The sequence below is a fragment of the Rattus norvegicus genome, chromosome 11, assembly GCF_021556685.1.
Source record: "Rattus norvegicus strain SHRSP/BbbUtx chromosome 11, alternate assembly SHRSP_T2T, whole genome shotgun sequence".
Lineage (NCBI taxonomy): Eukaryota > Metazoa > Chordata > Mammalia > Rodentia > Muridae > Rattus > Rattus norvegicus.
In genome coordinates, this window is record NC_141544.1 from 49,302,775 (window position 1) to 49,326,082 (window position 23,308).

At 44.2% G+C, this 23,308-nt stretch overlaps 1 protein-coding gene across 9 annotated transcripts in view; it reads left to right on the forward strand.

The window, feature by feature from the left end:
- The window catches only part of Igsf5 (immunoglobulin superfamily, member 5), a 41,809-nt gene extending 18,658 nt beyond the window's left edge, over nucleotides 1-23,151 (forward strand). For 5 of the 9 annotated variants that reach the window (XM_087576306.1, NM_001437776.1, XM_087576307.1 and 2 more), the window contains 4 exon segments: nucleotides 9,021-9,045; nucleotides 14,262-14,362; nucleotides 17,122-17,192; nucleotides 22,390-23,151. In XM_087576306.1, coding sequence (XP_087432432.1) covers nucleotides 9,021-9,045; nucleotides 14,262-14,362; nucleotides 17,122-17,192; nucleotides 22,390-22,485 — 293 coding nt within the window. In that variant the 3' untranslated portion in view covers nucleotides 22,486-23,151. 9 annotated transcript variants of the gene reach the window in all.
- The last annotated feature ends 157 nt before the right edge of the window (nucleotides 23,152-23,308 follow it).

Below are 23,308 nucleotides of genomic sequence, written 5' to 3' on the forward strand. Positions count from 1 at the left end.
AAGCAAAGTTCTGTAGGGGGGAGAGCACCCAAAAGATATTTTTATCACTTGCCTCTCCTGCCATTGGTTTCAGAGCAAACCCCATGTTCCTTCAGAGGAGATCTGATATTTTAAAGTTTCTAGTGACTAGTCAGCCACTACTCCATTTTCACTGAGCTACTCGTGAGGTAGGCTGACAGACCTTGTTGAATACAATGCACAGTTCTATGGATCAATGTGGTTGTCTGTGGTTTGGATTCTACATGGTTCCTGTTTGAGTGTGGAGGAGTAAAATGCTATTCAAGACTCCCTTGGGAATCATCCACATAGTTCCCACAAACCAGTGGATATGCTGCCCAGCAGGACTTTCAAGGATGGTAGAAATTCTCCATCTGGGTTGATTTGACCATTGAAATGTAGACAGCACAACTAAGGAACTGTATATTTAATTATACACAATTTTAGTGAAAATTTGGGTTTACATGACCATTCAAAGCCAGCAGGTCAGTTCTACAACCACCTGCAACCACCACTACAACCACCACCACCACCACCACCACAAAAACCCAAAAAAACCAAAAAGACAAAAACAAAAAAACCCTTCAAAACCATAAACAAAGCAACAACAGCAACAAAAAAGAAACAAAATCATTTTTCTTCCTTCTAATTTCCTTCCCTATTTTTCTCTCATTCACTGCTTGCTCTGCCTCACCTCACCTTTGTCTCCCAACTCCAGACCTATTGACTAAGAGGGCAAAGTAGATCCTAATAACTTTGGCTCCAGAAGAAGTGAGGGAAGCTCACATGGCTGTAGGAGAAATGCATTTAGTGATGGGCTCTGGTGGGGCCTTGGGAAAACTGTGTACCCAGGGTCTTGTGGCTTCCCTAGGGTGGCCCAATTACCTCTGAGCTATGGAGTCACAAAACATGGGAACATGGATGCCAGGACACACCATTCTCTAGTTCATGGTTTGGGCTAACCAAAGGCTATCCAAGCATGCTATTCAGAATTCTAACCCTTGGGAGTTGCCTTGCTGGTCCACCTGTATTCAGCTCTTAAGAATGTGAGAGGTGTCAACCAGCTTATAACTGGGTCCGGGTTACAAAGCAATCACATATACCAATAAATACTGGGATGGGAGATGTTGCTGAGGACTGAGTCATTGAACCCACAGGAGAGAGGTCAGCAGACCATGCCCTGCTGCAGCAGGTTGAGAGTTATACTGAAGACATAAGGCAATTGGGATCCACTAGAATCTGAACCTACAAGGTACAGGCATCACTAAACATTTTCTTTCTCTTGCTCTTGTAGACAGTATTGGCGGGGAAGGCCAAGCGCTGCCAACCTGGGCCATCATCCTCCTGGCAGTGGCCTTTTCCTTACTCTTGATCCTGATCATTGCTCTGATTATAATATTCTGTTGCTGTTGTGTCTCCAGGAGAGAAAAGGAAGGTATTATTTTTCATATATGTTCCTATGGGGTTTTGAATCTGTGATACAAGCAATCGAAGTGAGTGAGTTTATCAACTTCTCAAAAGATGAGTTTCACCATAGTGAGATGTGACAGTGCCCTGGAAGATGGCTATCATCACATAGGCAAAGGACAAGAGCTGGCAAGGGAAACTTACACATTGTTGGCTGGAATGTGAATAGGTATGTCCCCTGTGGAAAACAGTATAGAGGTTCTTTCAAGACTAAAAATGCAAATACATATGATCTAGCTCTTGCACTGCTGGGTGGATATCCATAGAAAATGAAATGAGTGTGTCAGAGACACATATGCCATTCCATGTTCACTGCAGAACTGTTCATGATAGCTAAGATATGGAAACAGGCTTAGCATCCATTAATTGATGACCATGTAAAGGCAGTGCCTCATACATACACATACATATATACATGTGCATATACAGATTTGAATGCACACATATACATGTATGCAAACACATGCAAACATTCATTCATACACACATATCTATACATATAATCACACACATGCATATATATACATGAATACACAAGCATACATATACACATGTATACATAAATACATGAATACATACATGCATATACACATACATACACATGCACACTGAACATACAAACATGTATATACACACAAACATACATGCTTACTTATATTTATTCATACAAGGGGCTATCATTTAGCCTTTAAAATGTGTAAATCCTGTTATTTGGGACAACTCAATGATATAGAATATGCTAAGAGAAATGACTCTGTTACAGAAAGAGGACTGTGGAGTGATATTGCTTGTCTGTGATACACTCAACAATCAAATGCACAGAAACAAAGTGGAGTGGCAGTTTCTAGAGGTGGGGATAAGGAATCGGGGGCAGTGGAGTGGCAGTTTCTAGAGGTGGGGGCAAGGAACTGGGACATGCTGGTTAAAGGGCACAAGGCTTTGGTTAGAGCAAGTATGTTCTGGAGGACCATATTAGTCATAATATATCAAGGCCTGAACATAGATCCTAAATGTGTTCTATATAAAAGGTGACTGGTGTATGGAATGATAGGTATGTGGATTGGCTCTATCTTGTAATTCCCCAGCACCTGCTCATATCAGCTTATCATACAGTACCTACAGATTTATATTCTTTTTAGCTCCCATTCTGCCTTAAGGAGCTGGGGCAGAGGTAATGGTAATGTCACAAAACAGAACTGAAACCAAGTGGGGAAGCCTTCAGTCTTGGAAAGGAACCACAAGGTGCAGGGAAAAGAAGGCTGTTCTTCTTCTTTTTTTTTTTTAATTTTTTTTTTTTTTTTTATTAACTTGAGTATTTCTTATATACATTTCAAGTGTTATTCCCTTTCCCGGTTTCCGGACAAACATCACCCTCCCCCCTCCCCTTCCTTATGGGTGTTCCCCTCCCAAACCTCCCCCCATTGCCACCCTCCCCGCATAGTCTAGTTCACTGGGGGTTCAGTCTTAGCAGGACCCAGGGCTTCCCCTTCCACTGGTGCTCTTACTAGGATATTCATTGCTACCTATGGGGACAGAGTCCAGGGTCAGTCCATGTATAGTCTTTAGGTAGTGGCTTAGTCCCTGGAAGCTCTGGTTGCTTGACATTGTTGTACTTTTGGGGTCTCGAGCACCTTCAAGCTCTTCCAGTTCTTTCTCTGATTCCTTCAACGGGGGACCTATTCTCAGTTCAGTGGTTTGCTGCTGGCATTCGCCTCTGTATTTGCTGTATTCTGGCTGTGTCTCTCAGGAGCGATCTACATCCGGCTCCTGTCGGTCTGCACTTCTTTGCTTCATCCATCTTGTCTAATTGGGTGGCTGTATATGTATGGGCCACCTGTGGGGCAGGCTCTGAATGGGTGTTCCTTCAGTCTCTGTTTTAATCTTTGCCTCTCCCTTCCCTGCCAAGGGTATTCTTTTTCCTCATTTAAAGAAGGAGTGAAGCATTCACATTTTGATCATCCGTCTTGAGTTTCCTTTGTTCTAGGGATCTAGGGTAATTCAAGCATTTGGGCTAATAGCCACTTATCAATGAGTGCATACCATGTATGTCTTTCTGTGAGTGGGTTAGCTCACTCAGGATGATATTTTCCAGTTCCAACCATTTGCCTACGAATTTCATAAACTCGTTGTTTTTGATAGCTGAGTAATATTCCATTGTGTAGATGTACCACATTTTCTGTATCCATTCCTCTGTTGAAGGGCATCTGGGTTCTTTCCAGTTTCTGGCTATTATAAATAAGGCTGCGATGAACATAGTGGAGCACGTGTCTCTTTTATATGTTGAGGCATCTTTTGGGTATATGCCCAAGAGAGGTATGGCTGGATCCTCAGGCAGTTCAATGTCCAATTTTCTGAGGAACCTCCAGACTGATTTCCAGAATGGTTGTACCAGTCTGCAATCCCACCAACAATGGAGGAGTGTTCCTCTTTCTCCACATCCTCGCCAGCATCTGCTGTCACCTGAGTTTTTGATCTTAGCCATTCTCACTGGTGTGAGGTGAAATCTCAGGGTTGTTTTGATTTGCATTTCCCTTATGACTAAAGATGTTGAACATTTCTTTAGGTGTTTCTCAGCCATTCGGCATTCCTCAGCTGTGAATTCTTTGTTTAGCTCTGAACCCCATTTTTAATAGGGTTATTTGTTTCCCTGCGGTCTAACTTCTTGAGTTCTTTGTATATTTTGGATATAAGGCCTCTATCTGTTATAGGATTGGTAAAGATCTTTTCCCAATCTGTTGGTTGCCGTTTTGTCCTAACCACAGTGTCCTTTGCCTTACAGAAGCTTTGCAGTTTTATGAGATCCCATTTGTCGATTCTTGATCTTAGAGCATAAGCCATTGGTGTTTTGTTCAGGAAATTTTTTCCAGTGAAGGCTGTTCTTCTAGGGCAATGGTTCTCAACCTTTGAGTTTTGACCCCTTTGGGGGAGGGTCACACATCAGATATCCTGTATATCCAATATTTATATTACGATTCATACAGCAGCAGATTACAGTCATGAAATAGCAACAAAAGTAAGTTTATGGTTGAGGTCATGACAGCATGAGGACCTGAGAGTTGAGAACCACTGCTCTAGGACCCCGTGTAACTCCACCCAGAGACCAGGCTGTTCCCATACTTGAGAAGGTGATGACTGAGACTTCCATGGCCTCAGTTACTTATTTTTAAGGACAGGTAGCTGTGGTGATGTGTCATTTAACACGCAATGGCTTTTCTATAATAACGTTGGTCAGTAGATGCCTCGGGGTGGTTTTCTATCCTGAGGTGTTCCGAATGTCCCAGTGTGGGTGAGAGTGTCTGCAGAAGTAAAAGGAAAACAAGGCACATGCTGAATTAACATGTCTTGTGAATGAGTGTGCGGAGACACGCCCAGCAATGTGGAAGCCGATGCTGGTTTGGAGGTCGTGTCTGGAATGACAGCCTGTCATAGAGTTTGACAATTTGAAACTTGAGTGCGTAAGCATGATTTGACATGTGACAGCTCAGAACTTTCTAAGTACTGAATCTTTGTCTTTTTCTCTGATTTGAACACTTTCTACAGTTAAATTATTATTTTTTTGTAAGAGCAGAGATTCTATGTTTGGGTGCCTGTCACTTGTCTTGAGTTGTTAAGTTTGTGAGCACTTCGTGTGTGCACCAGGTGTGACTCTTTTTCATCGATCTTTCTCTCAGCGAGACATGCTGGGTAAATCACATGACCTGGCCTAGGGACTGGGTCTGCTGCAGCTCCTCCATGGATTGGGCTTGTGATTTGAAGGATAATTTTATTCTTTAGGAAGTGGAAGTTGGGGAGCAATGAGAGCCTCAAGATGAGAATTTGGTTTGACCAAGAGTTGGCCATGCACCACAGACTTATTTCTTCACAGACCTGTGCTGGATTTTAAAGTAGAATGGGTTGAAATATCTCCCATTTCATTGAGAAGATACTGTGGACTGGGCATTGCCTTCAGTGGGTGATCTTTGGATATGGCATTCATCTAACTGGTGGAGAAGTTCTGATGTTTTGGGTTGGGTTGTCTCTTTCTCTTAGGCTTCTTTCTGACCTATGTTTGCTCTGTAAGAAGGTTGGGGTCAGTGGATGTTCTTCCATATGGCCTGGGTGGTTTTACTTTTTTCTTTTCTTTTAGTTTGATTTTCTATAAATGCCATCCAATATATATTAGGTATGAATATTAAGAATGTATCGTAAGAGTTCTGAGTCAGGTGCAGTGGCTCATGTGTGTAATTTTAATACTTAGGAAGCTGAGGCTGACAAAATTGTCACAACTTGGAGGATAGTCCAGTCTATGGAGTGAGTTATAGGCTAATGTTACATAGTAAGATGCTGCCTTAAAAATAGTTTTATGTTACATCTTAGGCTTTGTCCTTTATGTAATGTCAGGGGCCAGTCCTAGTAGCTCTTCTTTCTTCTTTAGTTCTTCTTGAGGAAGCAAAAGGTGGGAAGAGCATTGGCGGGGGTAAGATTTAGTCTTATGAGAAATTTACAATTGCAGCATAATATTAATAAGTTTTCTTGTCTTAATTTTAAGTCACTTTGCCTCAGTAGCTGGCCTGTCTTCTGAGTCCCCATGGGAAACTGTGTAGCACCTCATCCTAAAACAGCAGGAGATTAAGTAAAGTAGCCTTTGTTCTATCTCTGCAGGAACTGCACAGCTCTAACTTTCAGCCTGCTAGTTGAGGTCCCAGGAAGAAAAAGGGACACTTGGAAAGTGATTTTAGCATTTATTTCTAAGTTATAAAAAGTTTTCTATGAAAGCTCTCTAAGACAAAGGTGGGAAGAGTTTGTAAGAAAAAGGGGGATAAGGGGACTCTAAGAAAAAACAGGATAAGGAGTGATAAGAAGAGGGGAATAAGGAGAATAATTCTAAGAAAAGTGGTGGCATGGAGAATGAGTGTGTACCTTCTTCTCTTTGTCCCAGCACTTAAAAACATCTTTCAAAATACATGGTCACATGGTAAAAAGTTCATCACAAGTTTACACATAAATTCAAATCATAAATTGAATAAGGAGTTTGCAACAGAGACTCTTTACATGCATTTACATCCATTAGGAGTAATTATCTGGCTAAACGTTGATCACCTGTCATAACTCCACAGGTTCATGGAGAATTAAAAACCATAACTGAGTTATTAGTGAGGCTTTGTATAGATAAACCCAATCAATATTTTATCTTCTGTCCTAGCACCTATAATAAATTGTTAGTTTCTTTTTTATGATCTTTGGTTAATGCTTTTACAACCTTTTAGAATGTGCCTGCTTGTTATCTCAGAAACAAATAATTTGTGATACTAAAGACTGGTAGAGTTCTCATTGTACTTTTGACTATCAGAAAGGACCAAATAGCAGTCCCAGTAAAAAGAGCTTAATAAATACTGATATAATTTTAGAAATTCTTATAGGATCAGCATTAAGAACTGAGAAATCATTTATTTGTCTATATAGCATCACTCCAAGACAGTACATCTTCCCAGACCTGCAGAGATCTGCTCAAAAGGGTGGGATAATACCTAGTGATCGTCATATATGTTTACTAATAACAGGAAAACATGTTAGCAGGAATCTTTCCTAAAATGAATTTCTTCTGGGCCTTGCCTATCAGAGCAAATCCATCATGAATTATTAATCCAAGGTGAACCATCTCAGGAAGATCACTTGCTAGTTTTTAGCTTGTCCTATGTCAGCTCCTGACAATGAAACTTCAGGCCCATGCCAGTATGAGCTGTTTCTTTCCCTTTCTTGTTTGTAACAAGTTTAAGTTGGAGCTTTGAACAGAGACTGGACACAAGCCACTTACAATGCATGCTCTATGCCACTATGTCAGATGTGAATGCAGAGAAATTATTCTGCATATTAACATAATTGAAAAATTCAATGACCTTCTAAGTTTTTTCCAGTATGATAATTTCAATTAATGATATGTGTTTTCTGATCTTCTGCTGGTTAACTGAAAACTGACTGAGGATGCCTGAGGGTCCTGCTCATCTTACGCAGAGGCCCTAGGGTGGCAGCATGCAGAGAAAGACCCAAATCCCACACCTGTTGCACCTGAATGGGACCATGTGGCTTGTCCCACTATTGGAAGGTTTTGATGGAGGGAGACCAGAGACTTGCAATGTAGATAAAAGAGTTTCTGAGTTTAGTTTGAGACCTGAATCAGATGATGTTATTAGAGTGAAAATAGGTGAGATTATTACCTAGAAATATAATAAGGAAATAGATATTGTCTATTCCTCAGCGGAGTGTGACATATAGAAGGCCTGGCTATGAGAGTGGGGTTGTAAAGAAGCATGGGCTCTGAATACAGACTTGGTGTGTGGCTTGGTGTAAGGCTTAAAGTTTTAGATTCTAGATTCCCTCTAGTTCAAAAATCCATTGATTGGGACCATTGACTAGGGAAGGAATAGTGGTATTGTGGTGAGTGTGTGTGTGTGTGTGTGTGTGTGTGTGTGTGTGTGTGTACAAGACCAAGAATAGGGACTGAGAGACAACAGAGTTACATGACAAATCCTGGGAACCAAACTCTGGAGACCAGCATCAGGGTGCAGATCTGCATTTATTGCATATCACATAAGCTTACATAGTGTTTGAACCAATCCCAAGACCCTAGATCATTGGCAAATCATATCTGGCCACACTGTCACTGTGCCCAGTTGAAGCCTGTCCTGATGAAGTTACTTAGAAGGGGTGGAGGGACATCCTTACTTTTTAGGACTTCCGTGAAGATGGGGAAGCAGCCACTACCCTGGCTTTGGTTCCTTTTGCTGCCTCACTTGTGTTCCCAGAGCCATTTTAGATCTAATGCCATTCGTGGCAGATCAGGACTCTTCGAGGAGTTACAGGAGCCTGTGGCGCCTGGCTCTCCCTTCCACTTTTTCCTTCACAAAGTTGACTTTCACATTTCCACAATGTGTGGCAATGTCTGAGTTGACACTATTCGTACACATGAACTTGATTGAAAAATGGATCTTAGCATTAAGGAACTCAGATGTAGGCACATAAGGTTCCATCTTTGTTAAGTTGCTGTAACATTGCTGTCTAAGTCAGATGAGAGTAAGCTTTGAGAATACAGTTCTGCTGGGCAGTCATGCAGGGAACAACCAGTGATGGTGTGGGGAGATATGATTGGCCAATGATTTAAGGTCTTAGGATTGGTTTAAACACTGTATATAAGTTTATGTGCTGTGCAATAAACTCAGATCTGAACCCTTATGCTGGTCTCCAAACTAGTTGCTGTCTCAGTTACTTAAAGCCTTTCCTGGTGATAGAGTTGCATAACCTTGGATTGATATCAAACTCAATTAGTATTCACTAGTTACACAGGGGGTATCTACTATCTTTCAAGTACCTACAGTATTTATTTTTCTGATACTGAACCTATTTTCCTTAATAGGCTTAATCATTTAGTAATTCCATATAGGGCCACTTTGAGTACAGACTGGGTCTAGGTGAGGTTTTTCAGAGTCAGAAAGTCAATTAAAATATCAGTGAGAATTTATTTCTAGAACCCCTATCCTCCTTTTGCTTATGGGACTTCTCTCCCTCTGTTTTTTTTTCAGAATCTACTTATCAAAATGAAATAAGGTAAGAAAGGTAAAACGGTAAGTTGGAAGCAGGGGACTACAGGGTGTGAGGGTTTGTCACTCAAAAAGTACTGAAATTGGATACTCTGAAAAATATGCTAATCATAAATTCATAAAGCAACCCTACTTGTAGAATATCAGACACCAATACAGGTGGGTGAACTGTCCCCTAATCACCTGACATTTGCAACTCTCCCCACAAGAGGACACTGTGCACTGTGACTGTTGACTGTTGTCCTGCCTGCCCTGCTTTAAGTCAGGAACCTGCAGAGGTTGTATCTGGACTTGAGGTGTGTTGTAGGACAGCAAGGTAACCCACACAGATGCCTATAAGGCATGTGGTATTGCTCCAGTTGACAAATTAGGCTCTGCCAGTCGTTTGTCCCAGTGCAGAGAAGGAGTGAAAAATTCCTCCCATTCCCATAACCATTCATAGTGACTGCAAACAATTTTGAGGTTAACTAAGTCCAGACTCACAGAAAGACACAATAGCTCATATGTTCACAGAAATACACAATAGCTCATGTGTTCACAGGAATACATGGTAGCCAGTGTGTTCACAGGAATACATGGTAGCCAGTGTGTTCACAGGAATACATGGCAGCCAGTGTGTTCACAGGAATACATGGTAGCCAGTGTGTTCACAGGAATACATGGTAGCCAGTGTGTTCACAGGAATACATGGCAGCCAGTGTGTTCACAGGAATACATGGCAGCCAGTGTGTTCACAGGAATACATGGTAGCCAGTGTGTTCACAGGAATACATGGTAGCCAGGGTGTTCACAGGAATACATGGCAGCCAGTGTGTTCACAGGAATACATGGCAGCCAGTGTGTTCACAGGAATACATGGTAGCCAGTGTGTTCACAGGAATACATGGTAGCCAGTGTGTTCACAGGAATACATGGTAGCCAGTGTGTTCACAGGAATACATGGCAGCCAGTGTGTTCACAGGAATACATGGTAGCCAGTGTGTTCACAGGAATACATGGTAGCCAGTGTGTTCACAGGAATACATGGCAGCCAGTGTGTTCACAGGAATACATGGTAGCCAGTGTGTTCACAGGAATACATGGTAGCCAGTGTGTTCACAGGAATACATGGTAGCCAGTGTGTTCACAGGAATACATGGTAGCCAGTGTGTTCACAGGAATACATGGTAGCCAGTGTGTTCACAGGAATACATGGTAGCCAGTGTGTTCACAGGAATACATGGCAGCCAGTGTGTTCACAGGAATACATGGCAGCCAGTGTGTTCACAGGAATACATGGCAGCCAGTGTGTTCACAGGAATACATGGCAGCCAGTGTGTTCACAGGAATACATGGTAGCCAGTGTGTTCACAGGAATACATGGTAGCCAGTGTGTTCACAGGAATACATGGTAGCCAGTGTGTTCACAGGAATACATGGCAGCCAGTGTGTTCACAGGAATACATGGTAGCCAGTGTGTTCACAGGAATACATGGCAGCCAGTGTGTTCACAGGAATACATAGTAGCCAGTGTGTTCACAGGAATACATGGTAGCCAGTGTGTTCACAGGAATACATGGTAGCCAGTGTGTTCACAGGAATACATGGCAGCCAGTGTGTTCACAGGAATACATGGTAGCCAGTGTGTTCACAGGAATACATGGTAGCCAGTGTGTTCACAGGAATACATGGCAGCCAGTGTGTTCACAGGAATACATGGTAGCCAGTGTGTTCACAGGAATACATGGTAGCCAGTGTGTTCACAGGAATACATGGCAGCCAGTGTGTTCACAGGAATACATGGCAGCCAGTGTGTTCACAGGAATACATGGCAGCCAGTGTGTTCACAGGAATACATGGCAGCCAGTGTGTTCACAGGAATACATGGTAGCCAGTGTGTTCACAGGAATACATGGCAGCCAGTGTGTTCACAGGAATACATGGTAGCCAGTGTGTTCACAGGAATACATGGTAGCCAGTGTGTTCACAGGAATACATGGCAGCCAGTGTGTTCACAGGAATACATGGCAGCCAGTGTGTTCACAGGAATACATGGCAGCCAGTGTGTTCACAGGAATACATGGTAGCCAGTGTGTTCACAGGAATACATGGTAGCCAGTGTGTTCACAGGAATACATGGTAGCCAGTGTGTTCACAGGAATACATGGCAGCCAGTGTGTTCACAGGAATACATGGTAGCCAGTGTGTTCACAGGAATACATGGTAGCCAGTGTGTTCACAGGAATACATGGCAGCCAGTGTGTTCACGGGAATACATGGTAGCCAGTGTGTTCACGGGAATACATGGTAGCCAGTGTGTTCACGGGAATACATGGTAGCCAGTGTGTTCACGGGAATACATGGTAGCCAGTGTGTTCACGGGAATACATGGTAGCCAGTGTGTTCACAGGAATACATGGTAGCCAGTGTGTTCACAGGAATACATGGCAGCCAGTGTGTTCACAGGAATACATGGCAGCTTCTGTGAATGTCTGTGGTACTTCCAGAATCACTTAGTTATCCAGGGTTTTTAGACACACAGTTTAGCTGAACATGTCTGCAGCCATATCCTGCAGTAGGTATTTATTAGATAATATAAAGTTTTGAGATTCTGAAACTTGAAAATCTTTATAGCTATGTAGTTCATACAGATGGATAATGGTTACCAAATGACAGGTTCTCTCCATTTGCCCTCTGGTCCTGGCTAAAAAAACAAACAAAAACAAAAACAAAAACAAGTTCTAGAGAGGCAGCTACATTCTGAGGCATCATCCAGCAACAGTCTGGAAAACGCCCTTTGGGGCCTTACTGAGGTTAGGGAAGATCTTGGTGCATATTCTGATATTTCTCCTGATGATGGTTACCAGGTGATTGCAGCCTGGACTGTCAGCAGAACAGGATCAATTGTCACCACAACCTTCACTTCTGTTCTCAGGATCTCAGGATTTCAAGGCACAGTAAAGCAACCCAGAATTATTTAGCAAACTGATGGAGAATAGCATGTATAACCACACAGGTAGTCGTGACAACAGAGTGACATCTAAGATCACCTTTCTCTGTCACATACAGCTGGGCATTGTTCAGAATTTTGCAGGGTTCCAACCTTTCTGGTTTCTCACCATGGTTTTATAGGCCTTTCCCACCTTGTGGCTGAGGGAACTGAGGCAGAAGACTGATAACAATCTCTGACATTTCCCCTGTGAAGAGTCAGGGATGTAGACAGGGAAGCTGGCCCCAGGTCCAGTTCCTCATCTATGTGCAGCTCCAGGTTGAGAACAGATTGCCTTGGCCTGGGGCATGACAGGTGACTCACTGCCTGACCACATCTCCCTGTCTTTTTTCCCTTCCATTTGTTGGTATTGCTGTCTCCAGCCACTTAGCAATTTCTGCATTAAAATAAGCAAATTACTTATCGATGATTCAGTACATGTTTAGAATAGAAAAGAAAGTGAAACACAGATAAGTCTCAAATGTTACATGTAGATCATTGCTTAGAGGTAATTACTGTTACCTATGTTTGTGTATATTTATATGTATGTGTATGTTCCTATATATAAGCAGAAATGTATATGCAGGCATTTAATATAATCTGGACCATAGCAACCATTTTCTTACAGTGTGTTCTTTTTGCCTGACATTATTCTGAAGATTATTTCTGTTAACAAATGTGTACCTAAAAAAATAGCACTTTAGTCTGATCGTTTCTTTTATGTCAGATGGTTTTATTTCATGTTTTTTTGAAAGGTGTATATGTATATATATATATACATATATATATATATATGTATATATATATATACATATATATATATATATATATATCTTTTCTTTCTGCTTGCAAACAACTCAGTATAACAGTGTAGGAGTTAAAACCGTTTTATTAGTGGGGCTGGAGAGAAGGCTCAGAGGTTAAGAGAACTTGCACAGGACCTGAATCCAGCATCCATGCCAGGCAGCTCATATCCAACTCTAGACACCCCCTTTTTACCCCTATGAGCACCTGTAGTCCCGTGCTCATACCCCCACACAGGCGCAGACATGTACACTTAACTTGAATCACCTTTAAACAATTTTATTAGTATAGATTTGTTTTTCAAAGTAATGGATCTCATGACATTTGTACTCCCAAATGTAAGTGGGGGGTGAAGTGTACATTCATAGCATGACCAATATCCCCAAGCACCTGTGCTACGGTCTCTGCCCAACTTCAGAACTAATGAGTCTGTAGTCCCTCAGAGCTTTTCTCAGGCTTTCCTTAGAGCCTTGTCTCCTTGTTCCCCAAAGGTGACCTGCTTCTGACATTTTTCCCACACCTTAAGATTAGCTCTGTGGTAAGTGTTGTAGAGACAGTTGCCACATACTCATTCAAGCATGCCTGCTCCCCAGAGCTTTCTACAGTGAGGCCCATCCACATTGTGTAATGTGGATGGGGATATTTTCCAACGACGTAATGCTGTGTTCTAGCTGTACGTGGGACTTGTTCTCCCAGCTTCCTATGGGGCTCCAGTGTCCTTGAGGAGAACTTGAGTGCCCATCTCGTTCAGAGTCCTGTGCCATCCCTGAAGCAATGAGAGCCAGGCCACAGGGTCGGTGCATGTGCCACAGTGTCCAAGAGAGTCCAGTGTCTACCGCATCCCAGAGTATGAGTGCATTCTTACCTATCACCATTTTATGGGTAGCATAGAAGTCCATCACTTACTCATGTTGGCCCTGTCTTGTCTGTGGCTCACATATGGGCTGTGTCTCAGGCATACCTTTGTGTGTGTGTGTGTGTGTGTGTGTGTGTGTGTGTGTGTGTGTGTGTGTGTACACAGGTGTTCTTAGGGGTTGAGTCTGAAGATTCCTCATTATCTGGCCCTCCATAATTCACCTTTCTCCCCTTATAAAGCTGTGCCAGACTCAGCCTTATTTTTGGGAACCAGCCTACTTTTTGTATAAAGAAACACACAGTAAATACTTTGGTTTTTACCAGCCCTAAAGTCTTTGCCACAACGTTGTGTTGTTGTGACACGAAGGCAGCACCGGAAACTGTGAGAGCAGGCATGTGTCACCGTGTGTCAGCGACGAATGGCAGAATGGTTGGGCTCAGGGATCATAGGTTCTGACCCCTTAGATTCTCTTAGTGGCTTCTGGGAGCTGAGCCATAGATCTGAGATGATCCTTCTCTCCCTCTCACTGGCATGCACGGATGCACAGGCTGTCCACCTCCGCTCAGAGGTTGTAACCGCAATGATCTAATTCCAGGAAATCTGCAAATGTGAGGACAGGCAAAGCAGATCCCGAGACATGGTTAAAAAGTGGGAAGGAAAACTATGGGTACAAATCGGATGAAGCAAGGGCTGCACGTGAGTACCCGCTGGGGCACAGGGAGACCCGAGAGGAAGATGTGTGTGTGGGGTGACTTCACCGGCCTCTCAAGCAGGAAAACCTAGATGCTGGGAGCAATCAGTGTTTGGATAATTTTTTTTTTAAGGAGACGTTTTAGAGTTAAGAGTAGTCTAGGAGTAGATTTAGCAATAAAGATCTTTCTCTCTGAATGTTAAAAAAATATAACTTCAAAGGCTTTTACTCTCCTGTAAGTTTCTCCTTAAAATTATCAGATGGCCCCACTTAACCCCATTCAAATACAACAGGCACACAGAGCCCTGCTTCCATCAGTCAGATGGGGTGATTGTTGGAAGGTGTCTTAGTTAGGGTCTTATTGACTAATGTAAGTTTTATAAAGGACAGCAATTAATTGGGGCTGGCTTATAGGTTCAGAGGTTCAGTCCATTATCATCCAGGCAGGCATGGAGCAGGAGGAGCTGAGTTCTACATCTTCACCGGAAGGAAGCCAGGGACAGACTGAGCATCCCCAGGCAGCTAGGAGGAGGGTCCCCAAGCCCACCCCTACAGTGACACACTTCCTCCAACAAGGCCACACCTTGTAATAGTGCTACTCCCTGGGCCAAGCATATACAAATCATCACAGAAGGCTAAACTACTCTGAGAAGTCTTGGTGCAGAGTCTCATTTCATGTAGTCACTATGGGGTGGGAACTTTCTGTAGGCAATGTCACAGTACTAAGTAGGCTTTGAAAGTGTGCATCGAGAGAGAAGGAGGCACACGCCATTCTTTAGCACCTAGAAAGAGAGTCTCAGCCACGTAGGCTGGCAAAACGAACTCCAAGGGAAGACCCTCAGCCAGGCGGCCCTGGCTGAGATTGGGGTCCTACCTTTCAGTGTCCCCATTTTTTGACTTCACCCAGTCTGTCTCCCTTGTGCATCTGAGACTCAATGCCACATTAAGACATTCCCCAGAGCATTGGCTTCTATACCTAAAGATGCTTAGCTTCTTCCAGGATTTCTTGCTACTGTGCATCCATTAATATTTTGGGCATTTTGCAAATCGTGTGATCAAAATCATGCCTTAAACCTAACCTCTTTGTCTCCAACTCCTTCCTTGCCCTGCGTTTATTTTTCCTTGGTCAGCTACTGAGGCCATGGGTCATCTTGTGTCTAGATAGGACCAATGTTTAAAGAAAGAAACTGAGTTTATTTAATTTTTTATTGGTTATTTTGTTTATTTACATTTCAAATGTTATCCCCTTCCTGATTTCCCCTTTGAAACACCCCCAATCCCACCCACCCCTCACCCTGCATCTATGAGAGTCCTCCCCTAACCACCCACCCACCAACCCACTCCTGCCTCACCACCCTAACATTCCCTACACTGGGGCATCAAGCCTTCACAGGACCAAGGGCTTCCCCTTCCATCAATGCCAGACAAGGCCATCCTCTGCTACATATGTGGCTTGAGTCATGGGTCCCTCTATGTGTATTCTTTGGTTGGTGGTTTAGTCCCTGGGAGCTCTGGGTGGGGGGGGGTCTGGTTGGTTGGTATTGTTGTTTTTCTTATGGGGTTGCAAACCCCTTCAGCTCCTTTAGTCCTTCCCCCAACTCCTCCATTGATGTCTCTGTGCTCAGTCAGATGGTTGGCTGCAAGCATCCACATATGTATTGGTTAGGCTCTTACAGAGCCTCTCAGGCGACATCCATATCAGGCTCCTGTCAGCAAGCACTTCTAGGCATCAGCAAGTGACCGGGTTTGGTGGCTGCATGTGGGCTGGGTCCCCAGGTGGGGCAGTCTCTGGATGGCCTTTCCTTCAGTCTCTGCTCCACTCTTTTGTCCCTATATTTCCTTTAGACAGGAGCAATTATGGGTTAAAGTTTTGTGAAGGCCTGGTGGCCCCATCCCTCAAACAGGGCCATGCCTAACCTCTGGGTAGGGTCTTTACAGGTTCTCTCTCCCCTTTGATGGATAGTTCAGCTAATGTCATCACCGTTCCACCCTGGGAGCCTCTTGCTTTTCTGGCATCTGGGACTTTCTGGTGGTTACCCCCAGTCCCCCATCCCCATTGCCACACACCTCGGTTCAATTTCCTGACCCTTTGTACATCTCGCCTGTCTCCTCCCACACCTAATCCTGCGTCTCTTTTCCCTCTCCCCCTCCTCTCTTCCTCTCAAGTCCCTCCCACCCTCAACCTCCCGTGATTATTTTGTTCCCCTTTCTAAGTAGGACTGAGGCTGTTTTGTAAGTCAGTTTTCTTTGACTCTACAGCACATGCATAAAGCACAAGGCTCTAGACTTACGTAATATAAAGAGAAATAACCATATATCCACAGTGCCATTGTTATCCTTCCATTGTCTGTGGAATTCTGAGCTTAACAGCCAAGATGGGAGGAAAGATTCGTTTTGGCTCACATTCACAGGCTTGGCCCTATGGTGAGCGGAGCATCACAGAGCAGAGTACTTATATCATGGTGCTAGGAAACAAGGAGAAAGAAAGGAACAGGTCAGGGGCCCAACATTCTACTTAAGGCCATCTACCCTATGACTCAACCTCTTCCCACTAGGCTCTGCCCCTTATGAGCTCTTTATTTCCAGTAGTGCCAAGTCTTTAGTCCATGGGCTTGAGTGGGCATTCCATTTAAACTATAGAGAATGTTTTATGGTAGAACTACATAGGAAAAAATGTCCTTCCTGAGCAATCCTAATTAATTATTAGACAATGCAATCTTAAAATAAATAATGTTTTGCACTGACAAAAATTCTTTTATTGCAGAAATTGCTTCTCTCCCTCCTAAATCTGGTGAAGTTAGCCTTCCAGAACAACGCAGTAGCCTTCCTCAACAGGTGATGTAGAATGCTTTGTACATTTTTTCCTTTCATTTAAAAATACTTGTGGTAGGTACATGTTGAAAATTCATGGTGGAAGAAGGACTCTCTTTCTTGTCTGTTTCAAGCAGACAGCTGCCAGGAATGGGTGCAGAGAGGAAATAGCTCTTGCTTTCCTATAGCAATGGCTGTAAGTCTATAGAATGTAATCTGACTGGGGAAACACTGATCTGAGCCAACAATGTCACGAGCAACATGCAACTTGTGTTTGTTCTCTTGGAGTCTCTAAGACCTGAGTTAGCTCTGCTGTCCTGGCTGCCCTTAATATGCATAATATATACCTACACTGGGACCTTGGGCCATTTGTCTCATGGAAGGATGCTGGGTGCTGGGTTTGAAAAGCAGGAGAATAAGTGTGTTTTGCTGTGCATGTAAGGTCTGTGGCCATGAGGTTGAGAGTGGGGAAGATCCTGTTGTGACTGGAGTTTGGGTGGAGAATGGAAGGAGTCCTTGGCCAGGAATATGTCTGGGACCTCATGGAAGTTGGAGCTATCACTGACAGATGGCTGAGAGACAGGGTTTGGGTACAGAGAGCAAGTGTGGACCACTTCTCAGGTCTCTGTTAGACATCATCAAGGAGACTCAGTGTGCAGCTGAATGTGCGAGTCCGTCTTGTTTGATGGACAAGACAATGATTAAACTGCCCACTGGGAGCTGTAAGAACACAGTATGTTTGCTTTCTAATACAGAGTCAGCACTGGTTGTCATGCATGTGTGAGTTGGAGCTAATAGGCAGAAGATATTTTGTATGTGAAAATTTGTCAAAACATAACCAGCAATTTTCCCTGACCCATACAAGTGAAACTCTAAGAAAAGTGCACTGCAGGGAAATCCCACGGTCCCACAAATGCTCTTCTCATCCCTTTTGGGGAAGCTGCCTCAGATCTCCAAACCACTTACTGGATGGTTTGACCTGTGCAGTGGCTGCTGTTGGCTTGGGACAGTGGCATCGAGAGTGTGTTTGTCTTTGTGGTCCCTCCCTGATTATTCTTTTTGGATGCATAGATTGACTTAAATTTCCGGGTAGCTCTGGGCTGTGTTTTTTCTCCCCATCTCTGGGATCCAGCTGCCTGCGTGCATTCTGCCAATGACACAGACCTTTCAGGCTTTAAGTGGGTAGGAGACTCTGCCGGATGCTCAGTTAGATAGCTTGGGAACTTAGGTCATTTTAGGGGAACACAGGAAGTAAGCTGAGAGGATATGGGGGGGGGACTATGGCACAAATGAAGGTGGGTCTCGGTGACAGATTGTTCCTAGTACACAATGTAGTCACTTCCTCAGGTTAAGTGGCAGGTAAACAAAGAGGTCAATTTTTCTCAATAAGGTAGATCCTGGGCTTGTACATCTTTGGATGGATCTGGAGCTTTAGAAATGGGGGGTGAGGGAGGGGAGACAAGTTTTTTTTTAGAATCACTAGTCTGGTGACCAAGAGGTGGCAGTTAACAGCGGGCAGGCTGTGGGGAGTGTTGTATGTTCATTCTTGGGGGGATCATGGGTTGATAAGGACAGGTGGCTGAGATGTTCTCTGCCACCCAGCTGTAAGCATGATGTGTAAGATACTCTTCTTGTTGCTTTGACAGAATGGCTAGTAAAAGCAAAGACAGAACACTGTAGCATTTCAAAGGCTGTAGCACTTCAAACATTGTAGCACTTCATAAAGGCAGGTCCTTTATCTCAGCGGAGTCTAGGCGTCTTCCGAGGGTGGTGATGACCCGTGTTTCTCAGAGCTTTTGTCTCCTGTAAGGATGCTATAGTGTGTGTACCCTCCATCTTCCAGCCCTCCTCCACCCTCCACTGATCTGTGCCCCTGGAAAGGTAGGAAAAGTGACTGAGAGTGTATCCTTGTCTTTTTACCCTCCCCTCTGAGGACTCCCGTGGCTTCAATTTGCCACAGCCCGGCATATTACTATGAGGACATTTCTGTATATGCCCTGGATCTTCTCCAGCTTGGGATGCTGGTTAGTTAGAGTTCAGGATGGTTGACCAGGATGGCTTTACTGTTTTAAGGACCCCCACTTTCACCCAGATCATAGTCTGAAGAGGTTGTAGTCTAAACTGAGCTCTGGAGCTGTAAGGCAGCCTGCAGCCAGTGTTCTTCCACATCTGGGTTTCTGGGGAACTCACTGAGCCAGAGCTTGCCCATAGAGACATAGGAACATAGGGGCCCATAGCAACAGAGGCCCCTGCTTGTTGCTATAGGATAGGACTTGGAGCAGGCAAAGCTTGGTTTTGTAAGCAGCAGAGCGACTGCTGAGGCTCAGGGCTACATATAGCTCAAGAGACAGCAGCGTTTGGGGGTATTTGGAGGTTTCCTGTCATGCCCCCAGCGTCCAGTACCTCTGAAACTCAGTCTCCATCTCCAGGCTGATGAGAACTGCTACATGTGTATCTTTATCCTAGACCATGTGACATGATTCTAATCACAGCCTATATCCAGCAACTACCCTGCAGCAGGCCCACTGTTGGAAGGCTAGGAGACTCCATCTTTTGATGGAACAGCTCTCACAACTCTTTTCTGTTCCACGTCTTTTCCAGTTGAAGCCTAGAGTGCTGGTGTCCATGCTGCTATGGAGAAGTCATGTGGGGCTGGGGGTAATGCTCTTGGGTCAAACTCTTCATCGTCTTCTGAGAGTTTCAGTGCAGAGTCCTTGTAAGACTTCAGAAGGGTGAGGATTGTCACAGGGACAGAGTCTTAGGGGGCTGGAGGTGTGCCCCATAGAAAGCCAGCCATTGTGGCCAGATGCTTAAGGAGGACAGTGGCCGCTGTGGCTCACCACAGAAGATGGTAAGCTCTGTCAGTGGTGCAAGATAAAGATATAGGCTTTCAGAACTGCTTAACTCCATCGTCTAGAGCTCCTTTTGGTTCAACCCCATCTGGGGTCTTCCTAGATTATTGGACCATTAAAGATTTATTTATTTTATGTGTATGAGTGTTTTGCCCACATGCGTATATTTTGTATGTGCAGTGCCATCAGAGAGACCAGAATAGGGTGTCAGAACTCATGGAAGTGAAGTCATAGATGATTGCGAGTCACTATACAGTTGCGAGGAGTAGGACTTGGGTCCTATACAAGAGCAGCACATTTTCCTAACCACCTCGGGTACGGGGGTTGTTTTAGGAATTTATGCTCCCAATTCTTGCCATATCCTGATAGAGACATGGGGGTGTGTTTGCAAATATTGGACACTCGAATTACTAAAGAATACCAGCTGGATATGAGGTATGCATGGCACCTATAGAAACCTGCGCCTGGTACCCCGATAAATCAGTGCAGCATATCCAGGAAGCGCTTGGGGTGCTTGTGCAAGCCCTTAGGGCTCTTCCAGAGTGCCTAGACAACAGCGGGCCTAAGAACCAGTATTTTCACATGTTCTTCAGGTGACTGCTTGGGAAAAATGTTCTTGTAGACAGGGGCAGCCTTTTTGTAAGGCAGGATCCTCTCTGAGTTCTAGGAGGGCGCCTAAGCTGGGCCTCATGTGCCCAAAGCACTGAGCTTCTTACGCATCTGGGGTGCAGTGATGGGCACCAAGCATGAGGTCTGGAGGGTCAAATACTACCCCCATCTGCAGCAGAAGTTTTTTTTTCAGTCTCCAGTGTTTTAGGTGTGCCCTAAGACACACTACATTCAACATGGCTAGAAGCATAAGATTTTAGGCTGCAGAACCTAGTTCAGGCATTAAGTGTCTAGAAAAGTTGGAAAGGAAATAGAGATTATCCAAACATTCACCTGGCCAAGCATGACCCCTCTTCAGTGCTGGTTCCTGCCATATTGTAGGGTATGCAGTTAGGGTAAGGAACATGGTCACTGGTTGCTAAGTAAGAGCTTATTATAGTGATAGACAGAGCTCAGGTGTACCATGATTGACACATCTGAGGTTGGAGCTTCCAAGGCTTTAAATCTTTGCTGCAAATCACAACCAGCTCATGGGACAAGAGAACCTTTTCTATTTTTGTCTAAAACCATGGACTTTATGAATGCCTTGTACCTAGATGAGCGTGTAACACAAACGGCCATCTTTCCTTCTCTTCTGGGGCCTTCATTTGTGGTCAGTCAACTCTTCTGGTGGTTTTTTTTTTTTTTAAGTAATTTTGTCTCTTTACCATTCCGTTTTCGAGGGCGCATGAATGTTTCATAACCCAGCCTGTGCCTTCCCCACTAATCCATTCCCCCCGTTGAGATAAACAGAAATAAACCTGTGATAAATTTAGAAAGCGGCAGCGCGTTTGTGCACCCCAGCAGGGTAAACAGAGGCAAACAACCGCAAAAGCCTCCAACACTCCCAGCAGAAGGCACCCTCCAGAGAGACCCCCAGCAAGATACTCCATCCACCAAGCAGGCTTCCTTTCCTTTTTGGGAGTCTGTAAATGAAAGCCCCACAGCAGCCTAGGACTGTTCCCATTCAAGATCCACAACGTTCCAGTGCCGCTGAATAATTCATCCTGCCTGGCTGCATTATTTAAGATGTTCGATACGCTCCCTGTACCCTGCAGCCTGAACTGCTACCCTCAGGGCAGGCAGGGAAAATGGGTTGCACATAATGTCTTTGCCTTTGAGACAGGGTCTCGCCGTGTGGTTCAGAGTAGTTTGAATTGATGATCCTCCTGCCTCAGTCTCCCAGGTGGTGGGCTTACAGACACATGTTAGACTTGTCCTCACGTCCTCTTAGGGTGACGTCGCTGGCCTGGTAGAGGAGCCCGGGTTGGTTTACAAGGTTTCTGAATGAGAAACCAGCATCACACAGTGCCGCAGGAGACACGGGTGGTGGACTTCAGGCCAGCGTTTCCAATTTGCTTTTGCTCTTTTAGAAGAGATGCGTGTTATTCAAAGACATCCATAATAAATATCTTACGTTTAAAAGGAAAGACACCTACCAGGTAAAGAAAGAGCTTCCATAGGGAGATTAGAAAATAAAACAAAACAAGGAATTTTTGCATCTGTAATTTAGTTTGGTAAAAGTGAGACTTGGATTCTTGGAATGAGCTTGCTCTTTGGGCTTGGAAAGCACCCAGAGTGTGTGTTGCTGAAGAAACAGAAGGAGAGGGCATGTCTCTATCTAGTGGTTCTTCCCTCTTCCCTGGTGAGTGCCTCTCAGGTGAGCATGGTGCCTGGGGCCCAGCCAGCGAACACACTGACCCTCCTGTCTTTGTTACCAGGAACTTGATAAACATCGGCCCAGCCCAGTGACTCATCCACGAGTTTCCTTTGACATCGCCAGTCCTCAGAAGATCAGAAATGTGACTATAGTGTAATAATAAAGACTTCTCATGGCTGTGCTTGGTGTACACACACCGGGTCAATATCATTCTCTTCTGTATCCTGAGACCGCATCTCAGCTTTGCCAAAGAGGCCGCATCAGAGTCACCAGAGCTGGTGTTTTATAGCAACAGGAGGAGTTGGTTTTCCTCCTTCCAAGAAGAATTTGATCTTGAGGTGTATCATGGTTTTGGTGAATTCCTTAAGGTGACCGAGTAAAACATGAGGGTCTGTCATGGTGACATTCCTCATGACTTGACACTCCTGCTAACCCAGCGAAGGGCAGATATAGATCCTGCCACGACCTTCAGAATGCTTCTGTTTTCTGAGATCGTGGTAATATGGTCTTTATGTGTGTTTCACAGCGAGGGACATCACTGAACCTTATTACAGAACCAAGAGCCTAACAACTAGCATCAACTGTGTCTTGTAAGTAACTGGCCCCTGGAGCTCAGGAATGCAACGAGAGGAGAAGCAACGCACATGTCCGGATGCTTTCCAGAAGACAGTCTTTCGCATACGCTCCCTTGTCCTTGTCACCATGGTTTTGGGTGAATTAGGTGTTGGATTCTGCCTGATGAGGGACAAAGCTCATGTTCCGCCAGCATCATGAACGAACGGGGAAGAGATATATACTATTTAATAAACAATCAAAAAGCCAAGCACCTTGTACCATCTTTTTCTACTGTATTTTTAATTTATCCTTTGAGAATTCCATAGGTGGACACAATGTACTTCTGTCCATTCTGTGATGTTAAAACCTCCTCCAACACCTCCCAGATCTCCCAACACCCCCATTCCAACTTCATGCCCTCTTCG